Source organism: Numenius arquata, chromosome 1, assembly GCF_964106895.1.
Source record: "Numenius arquata chromosome 1, bNumArq3.hap1.1, whole genome shotgun sequence".
Lineage (NCBI taxonomy): Eukaryota > Metazoa > Chordata > Aves > Charadriiformes > Scolopacidae > Numenius > Numenius arquata.
The window spans coordinates 124,473,739-124,485,743 of record NC_133576.1 but is presented as its reverse complement, the minus strand read 5'-3'; the positions used below and the strand labels follow the sequence as shown (position 1 = coordinate 124,485,743).

The window sequence follows — 12,005 nt, the reverse complement described above, 5'->3', positions numbered from 1 at the left end:
GGAACCAGCTATAAGACCCAAACACCCCTAGAGCCCTTGGGAATTGTTACTGTGCTAATCTACTGATTACACAATGAATAGTGCCTCTTTAAATTAAAAATCAAAATGTTTTGCATTCTTTGTAAGTTAAAATTTCATAGAGATTGCAATCGGAAGTACTGTCCTTACTTTAGATAAAGATTATATAGTCTGCGTAAGAATAAAGCTTTATAAGTATCTTAAGGTGCACAATGTAGTATATGGAAGTCAATCCTGAGAGAGTTCCTTGAGAACTGTGCTAAAAGCACACATGGATTTCAAAACAAAAAATATCATTCCTAACTAAGCAGTGAAGTATAGAGAAATGTAGAATAGTTATTTACTACAGTAAGTCCAAGAAGGTGATAGTTTATAAAATGCTGCATATTTAATAATTTGCTAAAGAAAATTCTTGCTGTTGTCTAAATTATAAATAATGTGTAAGATTTAAGAAATTACTATTTTAAATTGTACTATTACTGAGCCTTAGTAGTCCATGGGCATGTTCCAGAACATATAATAAAGTAAAACCAAAATACAGTAATCGGCAAGAGGCAAATATATCATGATGTGTATGGTACAGTGTGCACTTTCAAAGGAAGTGTTTGTTCAAAGAAATAACTTGAGCCTCATATGTTACTTTCACCTGTTATTTAAGTATCAGAAACTCAGTCTGGATCTTTTAAATTAACAGCGATGCCTACCACAAGTACAATTACTGTGTTCGTAAAGATCAAGCAGAGTCTTGTCTGATGTAAATGGATTTCTGGATTTCAAAGCTTTTAAAGAGCTTTATGTAAATGCAGTTTCGTATCAGTGTTAAAATGTCCCCTAAAGAGAGCTAGACATGTCATTGTTTAATTCTCCACTTCGTGGAAGTAATGCTTTGCAGTAAGCAACCAATGACATCCTGATGTGTTGGCAATATACTTTAAATAATTTTTATGCTGACCAGGAAAATTAGGTGCTTAAAATATATTTTATAGATCCAGATAGGTCAAATTTTGTGAGAAGTATCTAAAAAACTGTCATTTATCTTCAGCTAAACATTGTTATTTATTTCTATTTCCAATGTTTTAATGTGTAGTTTGTGCTCCCGGGGGTCCGGTTTCCGGGGTTAACTGTGTCGCTTCTGTTTCCCCAGGACAAGACGAGTGCCTTGAGTCTCAGCAACGTTGCTGGAGTCTTCTACATTCTGGTTGGAGGCTTGGGCTTGGCAATGCTGGTGGCTTTGATAGAGTTCTGTTACAAGTCCAGGGCAGAGGCGAAACGAATGAAGGTGGCAAAGAGTGCACAGACTTTTAACCCAACTTCCTCGCAGAATACCCAGAATTTAGCAACTTATAGAGAAGGTTACAACGTATATGGAACCGAAAGTATTAAAATTTAGGGGTAGGACTTAGGGCCTACTACAGTGAGTGGGTGATGCATCTTGTAACGCAGTGTTGTGACATGTCTGTCTAGTGGTGCTTGCTTCTGAACAGAGCTTTATATTTTGGAAAACTTCAGTGCAAAGTGGTTCAGTTTTTTTGGCTGCAGATGTACGGTATACTATTATATGTTGCTAATAGACATCTGCATTGCAAGGAATTTTTAACATAAAAAATGTATTTTTAACAACCCAATGTTGTCGAATCAGTTGGGAGATGACAACTATTTGAAATCATAAAATATATATTCAGAGGGCCACTGTTTAATTACTTGATTGGCCAGTCTATTTTCCTAAAGATTTGCACTCTACAAGTGACAAATTGCTATAAGCCTTTATTATTCGATGTTGGCCCTAACTGGGACTTCATTATAATCAAGATTTAGGATAGGCAACATCACTGAACCATAGTTAACGTAACGGAAGGCAAGCCACTGTTACAAGAAGTCTAAATGTTGTTTTACCTTCTCTCCCTCCTCCCCACCCTATTCCTTCACCCTCACTTTGGTACATGTTTTATGCTAATTGTGTGGCATTTTTTTCACAATATCCTGCTTCAGGTCAACCTTTGCCCACTATAACAACTACAAAAAGTCATTAACCAGTGAATAGACCTTAATTATTGTCCTCAGCTTTCAGTAACGTACCCCCTTACCTAGCTCAGGACTAGTGTATTTTAGATGTTCACACAGTGATGTTGAGACTGAACCGCTGATGCTGCTGAGCTGCATCCTATGCAGTTCCCCTGAGTAGGCGGACAGGGATGGTTTACAAATGTACTTGTTCTCATCCATGCAGTGAGAATCTTGCCAACTAATCATTAGTCAAATCAACTCTCTGACCTTTGGAAATGGCACGTAGCAGCAAATTGGGCTTCTAAATATAACTTTTACACAGCTCCCAAGCTGTACTGGCTGCTTTTTAAGTGAAGGTGCAGCTAGGACCCTGCCCTTTCGTGCTACCTTCCTTGCCCTTGCAAGTAGCAAGCCACACGTCTCCTCTCTTAACAAAAAGCTTGAGCTACATTTTCCTGAAATCATTGAGCCATCCCTATAGTAGAAGTAAGAAACAAAAATTTAGGGAAAGGAGATGAATAATATAATTTTTATGTTGCCACCTAGAAAAAAATTTTTGGAGGAAAGAACTGGAGATACAATTATTATTTTTTATTTATTATTTATATAGCGCTGGAGTACACGGCGCTGTACAATAGGTGAAGTGTGCCAAACACATAACAGGTCCCTGTCTCGAGGAGCTTACAGTCTAAAGGCACAGCCGGTACAATACCGAACCATACAGTACAGAGCAAACACAGAGTGAGCAGAGAATGGTGGTTGAGCATGCTAGCTGGAGCGCTGCAAGGAATAGGTGGGTTCTCGGGGGGCGAGGGAGGGGGCTTGGCATACGCTGGCTGGGAAACTATCCCAAACATACTGTCGCTGTGTAGTTTTCTTTTGTTCCCTGTTATACAAGAAGTCATGACTCTGGGTATATTTTAATTGTAACGGAGCTGCCCAATTTCCCCAAGTAAAGAAAAAAACCTCCTAGCTGTGCATTTTGTTCACTAGTGAAAATGTGAGGCATGGTAGGTGTTAGGGGGACTCCAAGAGCATAGGCCGGTATTCACCACTGTGAACTGGGAATCAGGACTTCCAGATGCTAATATTCATCTCCCAAGCTCACTGCCTACTGTCAGTAAAAAAGATCTTAAAAAGAAGTAATCTTGGGCAAGTAATTGTTCAAAATGCAAATGAAGAGATCTTTTTCCTTTAAATTCTTTAGTGATGTATCCACAAATGAGAGTGTCCCCAGGCTGGTATAAAAGTAAGAGTCCCAGAAAACATGTTCCTTAGCAAGTTTACAGGGTGCAATGCATCCAAAACATAGTTTTAAAGAAAGCAAACAAAAAACCCAAAGCTTTTATTCAAATACTGACCTGACCCAAGCTGGCATAGCATGCTAAGTATGGCATGACTTGACAGTCCCCTGACTTCCTTTCCAGCTCTGTCATTTCAGTGCAACAAACACTATGATTATACATGTAGAATTTAGTTTTGCCTTACTTTTTTCTTGAAATAAAAATCAGGGCTGAGTTTTATTTTTTAAGGAAAGGTCGTAAGTACCTTTCTCTAAAGTCTGGATTTTTGTGGGACTTGTTGGAATAACTCAGGAAAAAATGCCCATGTTGCATTTTGTTTTCTTGAAAATTCACGTTTGGGTCAGTCAAAACTTCTGATAACCTCTTAAAAACATTTTAGGGTGAAGACATTTAAAAATTCACCAAAAAAAATAGAAATAAGTAGGATTTTGAGCAAATATTTATAGACTTCTGAAATTCTTTGTTCTACTTATTTGCTGTAATATTTACCTGAGAAATTTCAGCATGTGAACTTCTTATAAAAACACTTATATGTGGAAAACTGCCAAGGTCTAGTATCCTCTCCTGGCGATACTTGGCCATCCCTAGCCATGCAGGCAGCGAGGGGTTACCTGTGTGCTGTGCTCTGCACAGGGTGACTGTGCCATCTGTTCATACCTGTGCTAGTCATAAACCCCTGTTAGCTGGCAGCAGTACAGAGCCCACAGCACTGGTTACACATATTTCTGTATTTCGAAACCTTTGACTATGTTTGTTTATTTATCCAAGGAGTAAAGGGATCGTATTGGGACTAAAACTTGCCGACATGGAAAGATGCTTGGCGGTTCTAACCTGCATGAGTAACCAACGCGCTGACTGTTTTAATCTAACATCAAATAGTTTTAATAGTATATTTTTTAAACTAATATAAAATAGCTTAAATAACCCCCTTGACAATTAACGTTCATTACAGTGTTTTTCCTTTTAGTTTAATCCAGTAAAAAGTGAGTTGTCTCAGGGAAATTCACCTGCCTGTGAGGCAGCAGAAAATGAAAATGTGGACCTAGTCTTTATGTGTGGACTAGTCTGTATTATAAAGGACTAGTCTGTATGTGTGGGATAAAGACATTCAGACAGGACGACAGGCTACTGCATCTGCTGAAGGCAGGGAAGGAAGTTTGCTTTAAGGAGGAAACAATCCTTTTCTCTTCCCCTTGCCAGCAGTTTAACATTTTGGGGTATCAGTAGTGAGCTCTTACTAGACCCGTTGAGTTGATGCCCTGAGGACAGTGTGGAGCCTCACAGCCTCCTCTCCTGGTCTCTAGGGAACTCAGCCCTACTGAGTTCCTCACCCCAAACCCAGAGGCTTTCAAAGAGATTGTCCCAGTATCCAGCCAGCCACCACCACCGCCTCTCCATGGCCTTCTCAGTGGGTCATGAAGCTCATGAACCAGCTTCCAGTTCAGCTGCCTTCTCTTGCTCTCCCACCCCATGTTGTTGTTTATAATTAACAAAATCAATTACAAAACTACAAAAAGCTATGAAAAAAATATGAAATTAATTACAAAAAAGATGAAGTGCATTAGGATGGCTCAGTAAATCTGTAACACACCTTGACTTGTATACTTCCAATTTCATATTCAAGAGAGAAAAAAAACATTAAAAGTTCATCTTAAATATTTGTTCCAAAGAAACCTTTTTGTGACCCAGGTACTAGAGAAGCCTGAACAACAAAAGAACCCACACAGACTAGGATATTTGTATTATAGAAACTGAGGATATCAGTTTCCTAAATTCCCATCTCCTAGTAGGAACAGTGCAGTCGGTGTTTTCATGTGAGTAATTCCGCAAGTACTTTAATCAAAACTAATGACAAATTTGAAAATGCATTATCACTATTAACTGCATACACTTATCGCACCGAGTCTTTCACAATTTGAGTAATAGTCACAGTAAATATCAACACTTTTCCCTCTCAACCCAGCCTCTCCTGAAAATGTTTCTGCAGCCAGGCCATAAATCTGAAATTATAACAGCACGGTTATGCAGAGTATTATCCTGGCCTATTACCCATAGCATAGTTTAAAATATAACACAGAAGCTTACCTGGTTACTTGGCTTTATGGCACCTTCCTGAGTACAAGTTTGACCTGCTCCTCCTGGCTTTGTTAACTGTCTGGGTTGTTTCCGTGGTGTGTTGCTGAGCTGTTGTTAACCTCTCCCGTGAGAAGAGGGAGTTTTTATTGCAGTTTTTTCTGTTGTTCTGTGGAAGGCTGCTGAGAAATTGTTTGTTATTTGATTATTTTTTTTGGTGGATCCCTTTTTACTGTGTTTCTGTCCTGAGTGTGTTGTCAATGGTCAGAAAGCTATATAGACTGAGCTACAAAACCACGGTTACACATAACTCATATCTTCCATATAAATCTGAGTTCTCTCTCAGATTTCCCAGTGGTAAACCCTGAATAGCCATGAACAGATAGCTGCTCCAACTGATGGAGAGATGCTGGTACACAATGACGACTTTCTGGGAAATTTAGCACACCTGGAGTAAGCTGTAGCTTTCCCACCCAAGTTTACATTCTCATCTCCCCAAAACTAAAGCACCTTTTTTTTTCTTGCCGTTGACCAAAACACGTTCTGTGCATTTCTGCAGGAGTTACCAGTCCTCGACATCCATTTGCAATGGGGCTCTGGACATGCACTATGTGGAGCTACACCACATTGTGTTGTGTCTGTGCTTTGCAAATGCATAGATTTTTATTTTCTGCTGGGGAGTACTTGAGGTTTTTGGTACTGTGTGGGCCCAGGTCCCCACTCCCTCATTACCTCTCCCTCCCTTTTTATATCTAGCTGTTCAATTCGGTCAAGAAATGTTTGTGGCAGTCCCTGTCACAAAGTACTGTGGCAGCAGGGAAACTTTTCAAAGGGTGACTTTGAACATTACAATTGATGATTACCAAAGCCAAGGTTTTTCAGCGTAAGGGGAATGCCATAACGCCCTCTGTAAGCTGAGGCCTTTTCCTGAATTCGGCTTCTTGTGAGGGCTGACGTTTTTAGGGTAATTGATTTGGAAAATTCCTTTTATATCCAAGCTCCAGCTGTGCCACAACAGCAGCTGTACTTTCAAGAATTCTTTTTTGAAGGAGCCACTGATAGGAATGCGATACTGAACTGGTGCATTTTCATAGAAGTGCACTCAGAAGCAGTGGAAATGTTTGGGACTTTTAAGGAATCTCCCTCATACATATACAGACACATATATAAAATTAGCTTCAGGATATCAAACCCTAACTCAGGATTTCACTGCTACCTTGGAAGGAGAAACCGGGCTCAGAGGGACAAAGTTCTAACTCTAGAGATCAGTAGTAAGGCAAATAAAATTATTTTGTTATGTTTGTCATCCCTTTGCTCCTATGTGAATGCACCCTCCTGTCTCTCTTTTTCCAGTTGGTATTTCAGATTGCATCCCTGCACACTAGTTATATGAGTTAATTGCATAGGCTATAGCTTCTACTAGTAGAAATCAGATTTCCCCACTAACTGATATCTTAACATGGTATCTTTGAAGTCTGTTTCAGCATAGCGTAGTTTGGGCACCTGTTGTTCCACATGTCCTTGCTGCATTGGTTGACCTTAGACACTTCCCTAATTTTAGTCATCTGGAAATCATTTAGTCAACTAGTCATCTTGGCTTTTTCTACCAACACATGAGAGCGCTCTTTTAGCTGTTACTGATTTTTGGATGATTAAAGTTAGATGGCATAACTACAAATCTTTTCTTTTTTTTTTTTTTTTAACAAATCCAATTTTTTTGCCTGAGTCAGTTAGTCCCTAAACAAGATATTTTGTTCTGATTTACTTGAAAGGAAAGATTTTGAGGTAACAAAAATTTGAACCTTCTTGTGGAAGATTTAGACCTGATGTAGAAAACTATAGAAAATTTTATTTTCTCTCAATAAACTACATTTCCTTTGAAAGTTCCCACCTTCTCCAATTGTAGGAAAATATATGTATATGAAAAGAGATTTGAGGACAGCCCTCAAATTTACTGATACTAAATATGTGCATTGTGAAAAGAAGTAATAATTTGTTTAGATTTGATCCATGGAATTATCACAAAGATAGCTGGTACAGCTATTGCAATTCATAAACAATTTTCAGCAGTTAAATTTTATCTTGACATTCCTAGTTGAAGGTCTAAGCCTACAGACACCTGTGCATGACTTTATTCACAGATGCTAATGCTTTCAGGATCACAAAAGGTCTTGATTCTCATTTCACTGTATATAAATGCAGTTTGAAGCAGTTTAGATGAAGGTATTGCCTCTTCTGTTAATTTCTTGATCAAATTTGGATTTTATATTTAAATCAATAATGATTTACTGTAATGAAATTTACCTTCAGAATTGCTAGTAATTTTCCCCTAGTAGACTTAAATGCTATGTATTATATTTATTATTATTACTATTATTATATTTAATAATTAATTGTATTTAATAATTAATTATATTTAACATGAAAAAATGCAGATGTCTAAAATTAATATTTTGGTGTTTGCTGTGTCCTGGTTTGTTGAAGGACAGAAACATTGTAACACTTTCCTCTTTTCTCCTTTTTTCAAACCTAGCTTACCTTTTCTGAAGCCATAAGAAACAAAGCCAGATTATCCATCACAGGGAGTGTGGGAGAAAACGGACGCGTATTGACTCCCGACTGCCCGAAGGCCGTGCATACTGGAACTGCAATTAGACAAAGTTCAGGATTGGCTGTAATTGCATCGGACCTACCATAAAAACCAAAAAAATAATCGAGTGCCTTAATCAAACTGTGTTTGTGACTGATGGGAACACAGCACAGACTGTAACGACATAGGAGTTTCATTGATGAACTAATAATTTGGCTGAGAAAGGGAAGTACGTCCAAATGCGCCAGACATCATCAGCAACAATGTGTGCATGAGCTCAGCTCGGAAACCCAAACTCAGATTTTATATCAGGAAAATTCATAATTTAGTTTTGTTGGGGGGAGGGGGCTGGGAAGGGTGTATTAACAGCAGCAAATTTCACTTGAGTGGACTTAAAACTAATAAGACTTGCCAATTTAGCGCATTAAACTGTGAAGAACATGCTCAGAAAGGACAACATTTTGGTCTTTGTCTTGACAAAGAGAGAAAAATAGCTATAGAAGTCAATGAACATGCTAACCTGTGTCTCCAGAACATCAATATATACAATGGAAGAATACTCAGCTGTTCAGCTGTAGAAATGAATCACTAAACTGTGATAAGAAAATAATAAATATGTAAATCCTGTGAAAAAATAAAGAAATTATTTACATTTTCTTTGAAAAAAAGAGGAATATTGAAACATGCTTGCTTTTTAACTGATGTAAATTCGGTAGAGGACAACACAATTCTTTTTTCTAACCATCTTAGGGAACAATTCATTGCAATAATTGATATAAAATGCCATCACTGTAATAAAATTCAGAGACTTTTTTTTTATAAAAATTGTTGGTCATCCTCTTGTTTGCTGTTACCTTCATTCTGTTCCATCATTCCGTGTTCCACAGATTTGCATCTGTCTAATACAAGAAACAAAATGATAAAATGTTTAGAGTATGTCATCAGTCTGCAGTGTAGAATCAAAAGAGACTACGGGTCACTCATGTTACAGATATTATTTATAATCTTGTTCTGTGTAAGAAACTGTGGTTTTTGTACCCACCAAAAAGAATAAAACAACAGACGTTCTTATAATATCGACAGAGCTTGAGTTGTTTTCTGATCATTAGGGATGTCACCTGCAAAATAAAGTAAGGTGTTTTTTTTCTTACCGCAGGATGCAGGACCTTATCGGAGACAGTCTGAGTCACCGTTCATTCGTGAAGTGCTTTTAAGCCTTTAGAGAGGAGGGACTTAAAGCTGTCAAAGTGTTGTCATGATTATTCACCGGGTATTTTAGTACTAGTCAGTGAAACCCTTTCTGAGAGGTTAGGGAACCATGTAGTGATAGGGTTTGTTCATTTAGTGTAGGGTTTAGTTCAAGGGATGAGATACGAGGGAGCAGGAAAGTAAGAAAGACGATCTTTCAGACTCATGTGATAGATACAGTGTGTTGGTAGCCAGCAGCCCAGGTTTTCATCAGCCCAGCTTTCAGTGGCACACCAGGGAAAGGCTAGCAGGCACCATTTGAATAAAAGCCAGATGTTGACAGGGGGAGGCATGTCTGTGGATGCAAGTTGTAGAAAGTCTTTTCTTCTGCAGTGGTCATTCTCCTTGGCTACACTGGATACTGCAGTGTTCTCCAAATCCAAAGTATTGCCACCAGTGTAAGACCTCCATGCCAGAGCCTAGACAGCAAATCAGATCAAACTTGGATTAATCATAGCTCCTGATGCCCTCATGATTTTGCCAGGCTCATGAAAGGTTATGTTCAGATGGCTTAAATTTCACCATAGCCTCCATGGCTGGTGCTTCTCTCAGCCCCCAGAGCTCCAGGGCCTCATGAAGAGGACTGTGGGCACAGGGTGGAGCCTAATAGTGCCAAACAGTGACCAACCCTCAGCAACTGCAGCAAAGGACAAAAAAAAGGCACTATTGAGGTGATACTCATCCTGTGTGATACAGACACCTACAAAGTAGTAAGGTCAGTGTTAGCTTTGGTTGACATATTGACAATATAGATACTAATTTCATAGAATCATAGAATCATAGAATGGCTAGAGTTGGAAGGGACCTTAAAGATCATCGAGTTCCAACCCCCCTGCCATGGGCAGGGACACCTCCCACTAGAGCAGGTTGCTCAAAGCCCCATCCAGCCTGGCCTTGAACACTTCCAGGGATGGGGCATCCACAACCTCCCTGGGCAACCTGTTCCAGTGCCTCACCACCCTCCCAGTAAAGAATTTCTTCCTAATAATTCCTAATTCCTAATTTCTTCCTAATAATTTCTTACCTCAAATACACTAGACACCCTTTACTGGAGGGAAATAATGAGACTGAGTGATTTCATCTTAAAGTAGACATTAAAACATCAAATCACTGAATCATAGCAGCAAGAGCCTAACTCTTTCCATTGACTATAATGTAGGTTGAGGGCGACTGGTTCTTACACAGAGCTTGACAGTGCAGGCAAAGGTGAAAATCAGATGATGCTCACCCCTAAGGCACAACAACTACAAAGTGTGCCCTAGAGAAAAAGACACATAACACTACAATGAATCACTGTGACTAAACTTGCTTTATATCCTTGTTTTACTGGTATGTTCAGCTCATTCATGAGTTACTGTGAACTGTTTGTGTTTCTGTGGCTGGAATGGTGAGTTTTCTGTTTTTTCTCCTGTTTGAGTAAAGCTGTGAGCTCCCTCTCAGACTTCTTTTTGCAGCTAAATTTAAAAAGCAATTTCCGTTTTGTTGCTGTTGCTTTTTTTAAAGAGGAAAACAAACAAACAAAAAAGGTCTGTTGATTTTTCAGATTGGGAGATTGAGTGTGAAGGATGCTGTCTGTTTTGTTCTACTGTGTATGTCTGTTTTTCCAGGAGCTTGTCTTCATCCTTTTCTCTTTCAGGACTGTGAGCAGTGCCAGTGCTGTCCTGGGATATTTTATCATCTTCCAGTGCTGCTCCTCCTATATGCTCCCCTGTTTCTTTAATGCATTACATTTATCTTTCACCTTCAGTAAACAGCCCATCGCTGCAGTTAGGAATGTCACTCCATGGAGCCCTTTCTTAGGTGCTTAAGTTGGGTTTCCACTTGGCAACAAGACCCCCATTCCTTTGAGATGTCTTGGCCAGTGTCAGGAACTACTGAGGATCCCCACCGAGAGGACTCACAATCGAGCAGCATGAGCAATGCGGTGGCCAAGCAGCACAGCCATGGAGTGGTCTGACCCATCAAGGGCATGTGGCCAGCAGTCACGGGGGGAAATTGTCGCATCCTCTCACCACTTCCAAGCGTTGTCCTTTGCAAGGGAACATTTTGCTTAAAGAAATGTTGGTCAGATGAGGTGAAGAGGAAACTGTGACTTTGTCCAATGCCTGTCACAAAGTACTCTAGTTATAAAATTTTTTTTTTTAAAAAAAAAAAGAAAACTAAATATGAAAATGCTGCAGCAGAGAGAGTTGACTAGAATCCAGGTGGGTGGGAAAGCAATCTCAGTGTATCAGTCTGCTCCCTCCACAGTAGCTTACTCTGTTGTCTTATTCCAAGGGAGTAACTGCTGCATGACTCCTGTGACCATCTTCGCATATCTGTCTTATCTGCCCCTCAGACACTTTTTCTTTTGCTTTTCCTCCTGAAACATCCATTTCTTACTCCTCTCTGTAGCTTCCCCCATCTTTTGAATCAAGATCAGTGCCAGAAGCCACCCTCCTCCCTTGTACAAGAAATATGACCCAAAGGAGGAGGACCCTTCCTCATGTCAGGTTCAGGAATGCCATGGTCTCCAGTCCTCCAGAGGGTCTGAGGCTCATCATTAGATCAGGGCTGCTCCAAGGAGCTGAGAAGCAGCCATGCAACTCCTGGCAGCTGCTAGGTTGCATCTGACCCTCCCAGCTCTCTGAGACAGTGGTCTCAGCTCTTCTCCTTCACCTTGCTCTTTCTTTGGCCACTTCCATCTGACAGCTTCATGGCAATCACTGGCTCAAAGGGAGAAAAAATAAACAAAGGAGGCTGCTGATTAAAGGGAACTTTAATATTGA

At 39.6% G+C, this 12,005-nt stretch overlaps 1 protein-coding gene across 8 annotated transcripts in view; it reads left to right on the top strand.

Moving 5' to 3' along the window:
* GRIA4 (glutamate ionotropic receptor AMPA type subunit 4) overlaps positions 1 to 8,097 on the top strand; it is a 237,436-nt gene extending 229,339 nt beyond the window's left edge. For all 8 annotated transcript variants that reach the window (XM_074169091.1, XM_074169068.1, XM_074169083.1 and 5 more), the window contains 2 exons: positions 1,163 to 1,297; positions 7,933 to 8,097. In XM_074169091.1, coding sequence (XP_074025192.1) covers positions 1,163 to 1,297; positions 7,933 to 8,097 — 300 coding nt within the window. The remainder of the gene's footprint in view (positions 1 to 1,162; positions 1,298 to 7,932) is intronic.
* Positions 8,098 to 12,005: the final 3,908 nt, after the last annotated feature.